The 15635-nt window shown below is 38.8% G+C and overlaps 1 protein-coding gene across 4 annotated transcripts in view; it reads right to left on the minus strand.

The window, feature by feature from the left end:
- Nucleotides 1-15635, minus strand: part of LOC102080813 (NACHT, LRR and PYD domains-containing protein 12) — a 29958-nt gene that overhangs the window by 3739 nt on the left and 10584 nt on the right. For all 4 annotated transcript variants that reach the window (XM_025904555.1, XM_025904554.1, XM_025904553.1 and 1 more), the window contains exons 6-8: nucleotides 12226-12399; nucleotides 8223-8402; nucleotides 7354-7530 (exon numbers count right to left, since the gene is read on the minus strand). In XM_025904555.1, coding sequence (XP_025760340.1) covers nucleotides 7354-7530; nucleotides 8223-8402; nucleotides 12226-12399 — 531 coding nt within the window. The remainder of the gene's footprint in view (nucleotides 1-7353; nucleotides 7531-8222; nucleotides 8403-12225; nucleotides 12400-15635) is intronic.

Consider the following 15635-nt stretch of genomic DNA (forward strand, 5'->3'; position numbering starts at 1 on the left):
TTCCTCCCACATTTCCGCTTCACGCACGTGAAAATTGCATTTTTTAAACCGCGACCAGTTCGCTTTGGATGCGGTCCGAGGTGCGAATGCGCACACAATCAACTAGGAGCGTGTCGCTCTTTGGTTGTGTCTATTGCGTTCACGCAATAGACACGTTCACGCAATTGCATCTATTGCGTGAACGCGTCTATTGCGTTCACGCAATAGACGCAATAGTCATTTCCTCATTCATGCAGTCAAAGCTCAGAGGACAGATTTCATCTGCAGACGTTTACATTTATACAAAAAATAAATCACAGTTTAACATTAGTAAGCATTAACCAGCATGTGATGCAGCAGTGTCAGTTTGTAAATGTCCAATAATTCCTGCTCCAAACTGTTTCTGTTTCACAGATTGCTGTGTGCCGTGACCTTTGACCTGCTAAAGAGAGTCAGCTGTGGATTATTCATTGTTGTGTCTGAACTGTGAGGAAGAACGGTACACAGTTAATCAGGGTCCCCTCTTTCTGAATTAGAAAAGGTTGGCAGGCTGGTCTGCATCCTGTGGAGGGCAATCGGCCATAGTTTGAGTATCACTGTTTGAAATGTGAACATTGTTCTGCTGCAGTCAATGGACTAAACCAGAGAAGAAGAAAACAGACTTTACCATGAAGATCCTCAGTGTGGATCAGTATAATATCAGCCTGATGTCTGTCCCATATGGTAAAAAAATACATTTTTCCCGGCCAAAATATATTTAAAATATATGGTAAATATATTTTGTATTTGTGATGCTCCAAAAAATATATTTTTGAAATTGAAAATATATTTCATTCTAGCCAAAATACATTTCAAAATATATTTGCGTTCAAGAAAATACATTTCCAACCTTACAGTAGAATGTATATCAAAGTATCCCTTATTTAAAATGTATTTAGTGCAATAATAATAATAATAAAAGTAACAACATCTGCATCTAATCACATCTACAAAAACAGCTGGATTCAAACAAAACAGACTCAAAGGTCTAGCAAGAATTAGGTTATTTATTCATTTGCTTACAGTATTTCACACAATATTAGCATTCACTTGACTTTGAAATTATTTATCAGTGATACAGTACACAAAATACAACAACTGCTATGTGCACTTTAGTTTTTGACATTATATACAATATAGTACTTAAAGAAACAGTCCACTTTTTTTGGAAATAAGCTCATTCTCGATCTTCTTTAGAAATAAAAATAGTTGAGTTTGACCATTAAGTCTTTGGTCATTTTTCAATGCAATGCTCACGGTCCCTTCGGATTCAATGATGTATGCTAAGCTATGTTAAAAGTGTTATCACCATACACATACAAATCAACTGTATGGATTCCAAAATGGTCAGACTCAACGTATTAACTCTGAGGGAGTGTTCCTTTAATGATGCAATATAATATAGCACTTAATGACTTAATGTAATGTATATCTGATGTTTTGCCATTTAATGTTTAATTATGTATGTTTTTTTAATGAACTGGTTTAAAATCACTTCAGAAAAATACCACATGGCACTGAAGAAAATCATGTTTTCTCATGTTTAACCTTATTTAAGGAATTCACACTGATTAATGCTTCTAAAAATGTAATTAACTTTTAGTTTTTCAGTGTGAATGATCAGACATTTGCATTTGATCTCTGCAGCACGAATACCTGTCAGATGCCCAAGACGTTTTGATACTGGTTCAAAATAACTTGGATTTGAGGCACAGAGACTATGCTTTGCTCGTTCATAGAATCTTCCAATGGCATAACACGTCTCTCCACTTTCATTTTGACATATTACAAATCTTTTAATGTTAAAAAAAATTTGATCATCATCATTCAACATAACAGTGAATGAATGACGTTTGAGTACACGACTGTAATCTTCTGAGTGAAACACCTCGCCATTTGTAATGATTCGTTGAAAGTACTGTACTCTGCTCCTTTGTACCCCATAACGAATGAGTGCCATATAGTCATCCCTCCTAATTAATCGCACTTTAGGACGATTAAGTGCAGTGATACCATGTGTGCGAGTTACATGTTTTAACTGTTTAGGTCTTGTTAGAGATTCAAATATCTCCTTGCATTCATTTGAGGCATCTTTCAGTAAAGTCTGGCCATAAAATGGCAAGGCCTTCTGTAGCCAGAACATTTTTACAATCTGTAGCGCAACCCCTTGAGTGCTTTTGATCATGTCTAGTAGTTTAGCATTGTAAGACTCAAACACAAAGGCGGAATGAGCCCACAAAAGCCCCCAGTTAACTACACTTCTTGGTAAATGGAGGCAAAGATGGACGTTATAAGACACATTAGCTTCCCCATAGAATGCCTCCATGTCTTTCACAAAATCTGTTAGAAGTGCCTCAGACTCAGTAATCTGCCCAACAGAAGGGATACTCCCTTGACTAGTTTAGACCAGTGATTCAGTAGCGGTTCTGGCAATACACCTTTTAGTACAGGTAAGCTATAATAAAAGAGCCACATATACCACTCATGGGCTTTCCAAAATGTCCTCAATGTGACAGGCCTTGGCACACGAGGTACATTACATGGCGGTTTAATCTTTAAAAGCATTTCATCTAACAGTTTTGTAGACCTACCTATATACCAGTGCTTTTCATGGTTTTCACTGTTTAACCACAGCCCTGTTACAGTTCTTGCAACACCCAGAAGTACTGAATGCATGTAGTCTGGGACAGACCCTTCGATAATATCAAAACTGGGAAGTCTACACAACATAGATGGCCCTTTAACACCCATAACAGCTTTACCAGACTGTAGCGCAGCTTCTACAAATTCATTAGTTTGTTCCTGATTGCGGAGCTGAATGTCCTTCTGAAAAGGATATACACGAGTGAATCCTCTGCCTTTTTCAACTACCTTTCCTTCATGAAGGCAGTAAGAGCATCCATATTCACCATTAAACTGTTTAAAATTCTGGATCAGAGGTCTGGCAACTGAGTCACTCATTAGAATTAGAGGGATTACTATTGTATTGACAGAAACACCTTTGTCATTTTCCCATGTGAAACCACTGTCCTGTAGGTCCACACACTCATCAATGAAAGGTTTTAAGAAACTTCTCATGTGAGGCTTCTCATCCCGGAACCATAGTCCACAAAGGAGTACATTATCCTGTCTTGTTTTCAATGGCAATTCATTAATGGTGCATAAAAGGGGCCAAATACTACAAGGGGACTTTTTAAAAACTGGCACACCATCACAGCTAAATGTTAAGCTGAGGGTTTGAAGGCCCGTTTCTGAACCACTTAAAGCTTTCTGATACAAAAAACTATCACAAATGTCACTGAGAGAAGTAGATGTTTCTGTTTGCCTTCCTATTAATTCATCTGTAATTCCTGGCATTCTCAAGAGATTTTTGATTTGATCTTCCAAGGAGAGGTATATGAAAAAGTTATAGGTAAACCTACTTGCTTTGTCATAGGTGATGTTGCATTGAACACTATGAACTTTGTCCAGCTAAGCTGACATTATATTACTACACTGCTCACACACATAACAGATTTTCATGATGTCTTTTGTATCATCAAAAGCTTTGTAAAATGAATATTTTGTCCTGCACGCTGAATCACTGCCACCAACAACATTAAGGATTTTCATGATATCTTCAAGACAGTCATTGGTCAAACTGTGTTTGAGCTTAAGTGCCAGAAGTAGTAGTTGATTTTGCTCTTTAGTTTGACCTGAATCCACTGGGACCTCTATCTGAACAGGACCTGCAGTGCACTCTTCATCATTAGTCATCAGCAGAGTTCTGTCTTCTGGAAGGGTGTCTGGGATTTCCTTGAAAAGAGAAGAGAGAGAGTGAGAATTATGGGTCCTGTAAACATCACATTACAAATCTTCAGTGTAAGAGCATCAGCCTAGTGGACTCATAGACGCATTTATGTCTATATTGGTGAGATATAGACATTATATCTCACCGATATATATATACTGTATTTATGCATCTGTTATTTTTTAACATTACAGCAGACATTTGAAATTGGTCTTATTCACTAATTGTGCACTATTTGACATGTCCATTCAGTCTTGCCAAAATTTAAGTGTGCTTTGGCTGTCAGTAGTAATGTAAGTGTACTTTTTTTCCTTTAGAAATAAACTGTGATACTTCTAAAAAAAAACAAAAAACAAACACATATTCTTTTCCTCATCACTAGCCATTTCACCATTTTATTTAAACATCTGAATTTTCGGAATGATGATCCAAGCGGGACACAGAGGCTGCTAGTTTAACGCACCAGAATGCAAATATAAATAAAAGCCTGACTATCCTGAGAGCCTAGCTGCAGCGACACCTTTCTTTCAGACGGATGCCTGGATGTGCGTTGGAGCCGACTTTGCTACCCGCACACAGCGTTTCTGACCTACGGGCGCTGCTTATACAACAGAGAAAAGCAACAATACAGAGTGTTTCTCTGCTCCAAGACATCGGAGGGCCTTTCACACGGTAAGCATGTCTGTTATACCCAGCGCATAAATGTCTGTATGTCAGTGCTGATTATACAAACCCTGTTTAAAATGTGACACATATGTTGTCCGAAAACAAATCCTCTAAAATTGCAAAGTTACTGATTTAAAAATATATTTTCGAATTTTTAGTTGCATGACAAACATACGATAGACTTTTGAGCGTATTTATTTATATAGCTACATTCACAACGGTACAACCATGCTAAATAAAAGATGCCCAAGCACCAAAGCACTCTAATGCAAGCCTCTAAACTGTATGTTTGATAAGTGCATAAAGTGTACCTCTATAGCTGAAAACAGTTTGTATCCGCACTCTGAGGGTCTGCTGAATTGTTTTTAATATTGCGCTTTTTCACGAACTGCAGATGATGAATTTCTCTTTAAGCTATTGCTGCTCATACTTACTGAGTTCCCTAGCTACTTCTTTACTATGTCAGTAAACCTTTTGAAAAGGAAGGTGTTGTAGATTTAAAGAAACATTCTAATTGAAGCAAAGGCAAAAAATTGGAATGAATTTTATGTGACTGTTCATTTTAAAGCCAACAACAAGTGAAAATCCAAAACCGACTCCAATGCTTTGTATTAATGATCTCCCTCTCTCTCTCTCTCTCTCTCTCTCTTTAGTCTATCAAACCTTACCCTTTTCTCCCCAGTATCACAACAGTATGACTCCCAAAGTACGGTTCAGTAAACAACCAATGATTCTAAAGCCAGAACAGAAAGATACAGTTGGAAGATGAACGATTACGTTTTTATGATGCATAGTTAAACTACCCCCTCTTCTTCTTGTCTGTGTTGTAACCAGTCTCGGCCCCGGGCCGTGGTCACATATCTAATGTTCTATCACAATTTAAAAGCGTCAACCAACTCAACCCCTGCCGAAAAGCTCTGTTTTGGGGACATTTCACATCCCAGGCTTCCCCGAAGTTTTAAGTTAAAAGTTACACGCCCGAAACCCGGTTTCTACTGACCAAAAAAGTGCAAACCACCGTCCCGGACGGTAAACTGACCCAGTCAGTAGCTATTTTGGAGGTTCCCAAGTTCTCCACGATCGCCAATCGGACTATCCCGTCCAACGGAAAATCCTGAGCGTCCTCAGGAAGTTGGGAGCGTCACCTCCGAGAAATGCACTTGTTAGACTCCCAGAGTCCCGTTCTATACAATTTAATTATTTTGAAGACACCCCAATAATCACAAAACCACCATATCGGTGTCCAAGCCCGGCTTTATATCCAATTGAGACTTTATTGTCACAAACTTCACCAATTACCTATTATTCTAAATTCTCTTTATTCTAAATCCTCTTTATTCTAAATCTTCCTTTGGGACTTTAACCCGGTACCTTTAGTGAGACTCTAACTCACTTTTACTTATAACTTATCATTACTTCAACTTCAACTTCTCATGAGATTTTCACCAAAATCAAAACAGACCTTTACCAGTAATTTTCAGTGAGTAGACTTTCAATTTTTTCAGATCCAATTCAGCACTGTTTGGAAATAATTCAACAGGTAGTGCCTTACCTTTGAATAAGCCGGCTTATGTCCACTCACTTCGACCACTGACTTGTGTCTGCCTGTTTGAGCACCTTGGACCCTCTCAGTCTCATTCTCCAACTTTCTCCCTCAACCTCGGCCAATGCACCAAATGTTACGGGTTCGAAATTGAGGATGAGAGTAAAACAATGATAGTCCAGAAGAGGTCGTCCAAACAATTGATTTTAATGAATGCACGCTGCGTGGAGAGGTGTAAACTGCAAAACAGTTGTACATCTCTACCCAAAATACACTCTAGATTGCTTTTATAACATCAGGGTATTGTAACGCCCCTTCTTGCGTTTACAAGCACATAATTTGCATGTACAGAACATTCATGTATTTTAAGAATTAAATGCAAACACAGAAGTTCCTCCTTGTGGCATACTCTTAAGAATATGGTGATGATCTAAGGCCTTTGAGGTCACCATGGACTGGACATCCTTCCGTCACCTGTAACTAAGCAAACTCAAATACCACACGAAGCTGAATACATTCAGGCCTTTGCTCAGCTACTATTTTACTATACCAATATACTCAGCATATGAGTTATGATACATATATATTTAACTCAATCATTTTAAAGTAGTTATAACTGCACCTGTAATAAAAATGTTACTATTTGATTATGATAACCCCTATAATATAAATTATAACATAATGCCAGCAGCTTCAATAAACACTTTGATAATATGATAATTAATGCAATGATAAGATGATGGTTATGTAAAATAATCCCTGTGATTCCACACAGTTCACATCAAATTCACAGTATCGTTATTTAAGTGTTTGTTGCAGTTGCATTTTGTATAGCAAAATGTATATATGTGTGTGTGTGTGTATATATATATATATATATATATATATATATATATGTATATATATATATATATATATATATATATATATATATATATATATACATATATATATATGTATTTTTTTATTATTTTACAATTTTATGAGAATAAAGTTGTATAATGTATGTTCCTAGCTTGATTTATATGCTATGTTTGTTTTAGATATCAAATAAAGATTTTCAGTTGTTACATGTGAATGTGTTTTCTTTGACTGAAATATATGACGGGAAAAATATATTTTTGAAAGATATATGTGCTAAAATATATTTCAAAATATATAAATATATTTTAAAATATATTTTAGGACATTTTTTGGGGGGGCATTTTTTGTATATTTTGAAATATATTTCAAAATATATTTTAAAATATATATTTTTTACCGTATGGGGCAGTTTAGTGTCAGCACAACTTTCACATCATATTCATCTCAGCACAACTAAAACATGGTGACTGACCTCAGAGTTTCAAGTCCACATCCTGGATTCGGTAGAAAACCACACAGATGCTTCACTCCTGGATCCTGCAGGTTGTAGTTCTCACTCAGGTCCAGCTTTCTCAGATGGGAGGGGTTGGACTTCAGAGCTGCTGCCAGATAATCACAGCTGGTCTCTGACAAACCACAGTTAAACAATCTGTATAAAGAATGAAAGATGTAAGTTTATTAGACAAAGTGTGAGCTTGAAATCATTCAGTGTTTCATCATCTGTTCAGAGCTGAAGAAGGTTCAGAATGTAGAAGTTTAGAAAATGGAAACTTCAAACAGCTGAAGCCAACAGGAAGCAGCTTCAAACAAACACAACAAGAGAAAAAACTCTGAATTTTGCTTCCACTGTGGAGTCCTGTTAATTTGTGTCAGCTCTGTTCTCACTTCCTTCATTATCCTTCTGTGTTTTTATGTCAGCATCTCCCTCGGTCTTGTGTTGCGATCTCCCTCCTTGCCAGCTTGCCTAGTTTGTTGTGTATCTTCAGTTTAGTTGATTTTGTTTTGTCTGGCAATAAATCTGTTTTGAGTGTACTTTTCATCTCCTGGAGTCTGCATTTTGGGTCCTCCATTTGTGCCTGCCACACACAGTTTTTGACACAAGGATACTCATGTTTATTTGTATCAGGAAAAGCAGGGAAGACATGGACATGAAATCTGTCAGGCTGCCTGAGTCCGCTCATTCACATCAGCTCAGAACTCTGCATTATTTACTGAGTAAGACTCAGAGGATCAGAAGTTCTACAAAGAGCCAAACAAGACTTCCTGTCTGGTCTGTGGGCCTACCGATCCACAGTGTCAGCACAACGTTCATATCATCACAACTAAAACATGATGACTGACCTTAGAGTTTCAAATCGACATCGTGGATTCTCCAGAAGAACACACAGCTGCTTCACTCCTGAATCCAGCAGGTTGTTGTAGTCTCCACTCAGGTCCAGTACTCTGGGATACGAGGAGTTGGACTTCAACGCTGCTGCCAGATAATTACAGCTGATCTCTGACAAACCACAGCTCCTCAATCTGTATAAAGAATGAAAGATGTAAGTTTATTAGACAAAGTGTGAGCTTGAAATCCTTCAGTGTTCCATCATCTGTTCAGAGCTGAAGAAGATTCATAATGTAGAAGTTTAGAAATGGAAACTCCAAACAGCTGAAGCCAACAGGAAGCAGCTTCAAACTAGGGCTGCCACAAACGATTATTTTGATAGTCGACTAGTCACTGATTATTTTTGCGATTAGTCGACTAATCAGATCATGCATCCATTGAACGTAAAACGTACAGCTTATTTCACCATAATGCATCTGCTCTTCTATAACTATCATTCGCTTACAGCTTTAAGTGTTTAAGGTATGTGCTAACTAAAAATAAAGACAAGATGATAGTTTATTAAATTTTAATGAAATTTGCAGATTGTTTCAGTGGAGTTTAATAAACTCAGCCGTCTGCTCCTTGCTATCTAAAATATAACAGGACACCGGAGTAGATTCTCGAGCATCTCACACGTCTGATAATTAGTTGTCTGCTTGACTTTTATTCAGCTGTGTAAAAACTATAACTTTAATCTCAGCCAAACCTATTTAATCAGGAACAAATAAAATACTAAAAAAAGCCAAACAATAACATTTTTAAGTTATCTAAGTGACCTATATATCATGTTTAACCTGAGTAGTGAAAGACGGCGGTGGGTTTGAAAACGATTTGCCGGGAGTCCGGTGTCTTGATAAACTGAGCAGATATTTGAGGTTTACACAGCTACATTCTCGCCTGAAAATATGTTAAACGTTTATTTTGTGACCCAGAAAGAATAATGAGAGTAATATTGAAACTAACTAGCTGCCGCCATTGTTGGAAACTGAGCAGGGCTGCGCTATGAATTCTGGGACAGAGCTACTTCTTCTTCTTCGGGGTTTAACGGCAGGTGGGATCCTTCTTCATGCAGTGCTGCCATCTTCTGCTTCAGTCCGTTATTACACTCTTAAATCCTACTACTTATTCCTGCGTCTTTTGGGATCTTACAAAGCTTCAAACGACGCGACGACTATTAAATTAGTCGTCGACGATTTTAATAGTCGACATAATCGTGACTAGTCAACTATTCGTGGCAGCCCTACTTCAAACAAACACAAAAAGAGAAAAAACTCTGAATGTTTCACATTAAAGTCGTACATTTATCATAAAAACAGGAGAAAGACTTGATAAAGTCATGTTTTTCCTTCCAGGAACCACATGGCTTCACTTTTAAAGGTGAAGTGTGAAAGAAATGGACATATTTGAAGTCCAACACCTTTTTCCAGTCACATTATTAAAGCAGACAAACTACAAGCTCATTTTCATTCCAACAAGTCATCTTCTGACCTGGACTAACAACACTGGTCTCTATGTGCAGCTGGCTGTGAAACCAGTGCTCAGGGAGTGTCTACAAAGTGCAACACTGAAAGAACATCACACACTCATTTGCTTCCAGCACTTTCACACAAACATCTACTGTCATTATTGTCACCAAACTCTGTGGATCCTTTATTGCAAATTCAAATGGGATTCAAATGGTCAGACAAAAGAAGGTTATGAGGAAATATGATGAAATGTTGTGTCTTAGCAGCAAGTTATTGAATCATTTTCCTCATAAACTAAACAAAATGATTGACAAACATGTTTTTACAAACTCAGTGTTGGACTTGGATCAGCAGGATAACCTGATGTTTAAAGACCAGTGTTATTGGTCCATGTGGGATTAATCCAGCCACACAGAATTAGAATAATCACAGTGGTAAACTGGGTAATGATGAAGCACAAACTGGCATTTGTCATGAATCAGCTGATGGGATTTCCTGCTTTTATTGTTGTGCTGATGCAAATGACAGCTGTGAGCTCGTTCTTCAACAGTCGAAAAACGTGTGAACTTTGGACCCAGACATGTAACACAATTCAACACACCGAAGCATCCGACCTGAACAGTTATCAGAGACGCCTCCCCTTCAAAGTAAAAGCTGCTCCTTTTGAACACAGTATCAAAGAAAGTCTGCAGTATAAAATAGAAAAGACAGAAAAAAGTTTGGTTGTTTTGAAATTGGGCAGAAATGAAACTACAGTAAGATCAAATGTGACAGACATTTCATTCCATGTCAGTTTGGCCTCATCCTGGGCCGGATTATCCAGCACACACTCTGACCACAGGCCCAGGGGCCACGCACAGCTGGGCTCCATCCAAGAGACAGGAAACAAACCAACATGATAATAAAAAGCAGCTTTTGATCTTCTTACATTTTAGCTCTTAAGGCCAAACATAGTAAAAACATGAGCATATTTGTTTCCCGATAAAATGATGTGACAGGTAGAACAGAGTAAAGTGGTGGCGTTACAGCCGGCATTTCTCCCCTCTGCTGCCGAGGCTGTTAGTCTCTCCCAAACTCAGCTACAGGACTTCCAAATGAATGAAAGCAGCAGAAGTGGCTTTACAAATGAAAGAGGAAGAGGAGAAGAAGAGGAGAGGGAGGCCACCCTGACCATCACTCCAGCTGAAAACATCACACTTCCATTAAAGTTGGTGAGAAAATGTTGAGCAGGATGAGCTGCTGGCTAATCTGGAGGCTGTAGCAGCAGCTCACAGTCACAGTGGATTTCCACTCATGAAAAAGCTCTGGCTGCTTCATTTCTCATCTCATATCAGAGACTTTAAAGCTTCAATGAAGCTGTACTGTGATACTTCCTTTCCACGTTCCAGTGAATCCTCCATTATCATTTCAGCTGTTCTGTACACACACTGTGTGGCCTGTATGTCTAATTATTGAAGAAGGAAAAGAAGACAAGCATTCAAATCCAGCTGGCGAGGGTCCATCACACATTTGTGCCCAGAGCTCTGTGAGCTGAACATCCATCCATCGTGGATTTAGTGTGAACAATAAAATAGGCAGTGATGTTTCCACATCTGCTCCAGAACATAATGACATTAAAATGATTTGATTACATGAAACTGGGAGATCCTGGTTCAGACTCCAGTCTGCAGTCATGTCAGCATCATGTCCCACCTTCACTGGAGGCCATCTTTGGCTTTATTGTCAAACTCTGCTCTGATTGGCTGGCCTAAAATCCCTGTTACCCATAATGCAACAGGCATGAGATTTTTGTGAGATTTTTTTACTAAGTGAAAACAGTTCTTCTGTTTTTAATAACGTTGAGCCAAAGTGAGAGAAAAAGGAGCTTTATGGAAGGAATAAATGTGATGTATGAGTCATTACATCTACACCTGAATCACAATACTCACAACACTGTAGCAGGCGCAGCGATCGGCAATCAGCTGTGCAACACTCACACTCATATAACAACTGTTTTTAATATTTAGGCACGTAGATCATTTATGTGCTTCAGCTCTTCTTACATTTTACCACCAACAGATTTCAAAAGGAGCAGCTTTTACTTTGAAGGCCAGCTGTCTCTGTTTCCTGTTTTCATTGTTGGATAATGAAACAAGTCAGATCTTCATCATCCTCATTCACATCCCTCACACACTCTACAGCCTCATCAGTACTGACTTCATCTTCACTGACTGATGGAGCACAACATGAACCTGTGGAGGCTGAAACACTGTCCTGTCAAACATCTCCCCATCACCACTCCACTTCTGTCAGCCTTTAAATGAACCCTGCTCAAGTCTGTCACTTCTATTTGGAGCCAAAAGGAAAAACTGTTGTTCAGTCGTTTGGAAAGACACAACATGTCTGAAAGCACTTCTTCACATTTGTCTTCAGACATATCTTTAACATTTAGGAACTAATGAAAGAGCCAAACATCAATCAAAGACCTGAAATATAGAAAAACAAAAGCAGCCGCTGTCAGTGAACTCACATCAGAGTCTCCAGCCGACAGTTTGGACTCTCCAGTCCAGCACACAGATGCTTCACTGCTGAATCCTGCAGCTCGTTCCAACTCATGTTCACCTCTGTCAGATGGGAGGGGTTGGACTTCAGAGCTAAGGCCACAACTTCACAGTGAGTCTCTGAGAGCCAACACCGAGTCACTCTGTGATTATAGAAAATATAAAATGTGTTATTATAAAGGCAGAAAATCTGCATTATAAACACAGACTGAATGTATATGAAAACAAAACAGAGTGATGTCATAATCTCAACATCTGCTCGTCACATCTGTGCTTCAGCTCCTCTTACTGTGTTTGACATGACACAACGATTATGTTTATGTGTTTTACTTTATTTCCTCATTAATCACAAACATGATCAACTCAAAGAGCTAATGGAGACTTAGTGACACACACACATGATGAAGGCCGTGTCCACTTAATACTACACTATACAGGGTGGGCCATTTATGTGGATACACCGTAATAACATGGGAATGGTTGGTGATATTAAAGTCCTGTTTGTGGCACATTAGTATATGTGAGGGGGCAAACTCCTCAAGATGGGTGGTGACCATGGTGGCCATTTAGAAGTCGGTCATCTTGGATACAACTTTTGTTTTTTCAATAGGAAGAGGGCCATGTGACACATCAAACTTATTGGTAATGTCACAAGAAAAACAATGGTGTGCTTGGTTTCAACGTAACTTTATTCTTTCATGAGTTATTTACACGTTTCTCTTCGTTCACAGCCAATGACATGTCGAAGAGGTTAACACTTATTAATAAAAAGCATAGCATTATTGAGGCACTTCAAATTATTTAATCCCAACAAAAGCTACTCTAACAGCAGGGACAGTTACAGGAAAACTTTTCCTCCCCCATTTGTGTGTTCCTCACCTGATCCGGTTTGCCCTGCTTAACGCTTGCTCAATTACTAACAAATCGTTTATTTTAAACAATCTCTTTATGAAGAAATCTCTAAACTTCATGTGTTTAACTGAGACGTGGCAGCAAAGCATGGATGATATTTACTTGAAGTAGAGCAGGCGATATGGCCAAAAATATTTATCACGATATATACAGTGGAACCTCAACTTACGAAATTAATTCGTTCCCGAGGGTCTTTCGTAAGTCAAACATTTTCGTAAGTCGAAGCACCCATTGCGCGTTTTGAGTGAGGCGATGCTGAACGATAGGCTATAGGCTAATTGCTTACTAGAACAACAATACGTTGTTCAAGTGGGGGCCAAGGGGTTGTCACATGATTCAGAAGGCATTGTGAGCATTGTAGGCTCAGCCAATCAGAGCCAGTGGATTTCGTTACTGGGGCATTTTGTCGTAACACGGGCAGAAATATTGCCATTCAGTGCCTTCGTAACTTGAATTTTTCGTGAAACAGGGTATTTGAAAGTTGGGGTTCCACTGTATTTGAAAATTTGCGATAAAGATATAACTGACGATATATTTGATGCTAGACAAAATAGAACTCCACAACTTTACTAGCGCAAAAAACCCATCCATTTATTTTCACTTAAACAAGCAGCTGTTTATTTATGTACATTAAAGCTATATAAAAATTTAACAGTGCAAATGCAAATTCCTTGCTGAAAGTTTAACCAAAAGGCATTTCCAGTAGAAATGGGCTGACACATCCTGAGCATAACCATGTATAATATCCACTGAAGTTAAAAAGAGGTGCTTTGGAACATTAAACTGCAGTGTGCCAAATAAAAATATTTTAAAACGCCTTTTTTGCGTTTACGTGTGGACGAGGAATACAGAGTTCTTCACGCAACGTCAAAGGTGTGTGCCTTTTTTCACGTCACGCTCTGCACCACGTTATTGTTTACATGAGATGAGAATAGCAGAACAGCAGATAGAGACGAAATACTGTTAATCTGACTAGCTTCAGGTTTTACACGCTTACATATACACACCAGCTACTGTCCCTCTACTTAGAAAGGCAGAGGCATCACGGTGTCATTATTTTACATGTAGTTGTTTTTTTTTCCTGTGTAATAATATTCAACATTGCTATCAATACATTTTTCAATCCCTCTGCAAAACTGTTGGATGGCGTTTAGGACCCAGATTACTCCCAGATTTACGTAGGGTGAACAACCGTCCTCTTTTCCCCGGACATGTCCACTTTTCACGTTGTGTCCGGGGCGTCCGGGGGGATTTTCGAGATGAATGAAAATGTCCGGGTTTTCCTATAGGCATACAGAGGACCCTTATGTGCGACTTCGTCCCCGAACTTCTGCGTTGTAAGTAGTTGTTCCGCGCTCACAGACAGGACAGAGTGTGCAGCATCTAGTAAGTTGACTGAGTTCTTTGTTACACCTGGGAAAAACGAGGATGTTGTTGTATCTGAAGCAGAAGGTGCACTGGCATTTCATATTATGAAGCGTCACAATAGCTACAGACCCATAGATTGCACTTGTCTGTTGCTAAAAACAGAAGCCTTTCCAGACTTTAACAAAGCAAAAAAGTGCCCGCACCGAGACTGAAGCTGTTGTCAATGCTGTCATAGTGCTACATTCAGCTGAAGTCACTCCTTGAGCTCTTAATGAAATCCAGTAATGTGGTATTTCTCATACTTAAGTAACCATGGAATAGCAGGGCTCGCAAAATTTCAAAATCCCTGGTAGCCCTTTGGGCAGGGACTCTTCAGTTTGTGGTAGCCCAAAATAAATTTAAGTAGCCCGAATAAAAAAGAGAGCAATTTTTCGATTGAGGTTTTGTTTCCGTTACAACATTATACTATAATACTGTAACGGAAACAAAACATTAATCAAAAAATTGTTGAAAACAAATTACAACATTGTATAAAAATTACAATCATCAACTCAAATACTTGGTTCTAATTGAACAGAAATTTCTATGAACTTGTAAGAACTGTGTAGAACATGAATCAGTCTGTGTCGAGTCCTGAATTTGAAATTTCCCCTGAAGTCACGGGTAAGAGACAAGTGGAATCAAGATCTAGGCCATTTTTTTTTTAAGTTTGCAAAGACTGCTAAATTTTGCCAGTGGTAGTTCACTCTTTGCTACATAGTACACTGTTCTAAACAGATTTTTCAGGTTTATTTTTAGTATTGTAGCGGGCCAGGGCTGTTCGGTGTTGTTCTTACAGTTATGTTTTATTTATGTTACTATGGTGACAGGTGACGCCCTCTTGCTGCGACGGTATGTCCTTCCGGGGTGAGAGGGCGCCCTGTAGCTGTGTCCCAAAACGTCGGCTGCATCCTCCTGAGGCCGCATTTGAAGGCCGATTACGTCACAGCCCGGCGACGAAGGCTGTCCCAATTCGTCGACTCCTTCAAATGCAGCCGACAAATGTGTCCTTCATTTCCCCGAATTTGAAGGATGGGTTGGGTGTGTCCTTCGTGGCCCA

The sequence above is a fragment of the Oreochromis niloticus genome, unplaced genomic scaffold (genome assembly GCF_001858045.2).
Source record: "Oreochromis niloticus isolate F11D_XX unplaced genomic scaffold, O_niloticus_UMD_NMBU tig00002504_pilon, whole genome shotgun sequence".
NCBI lineage: Eukaryota > Metazoa > Chordata > Actinopteri > Cichliformes > Cichlidae > Oreochromis > Oreochromis niloticus.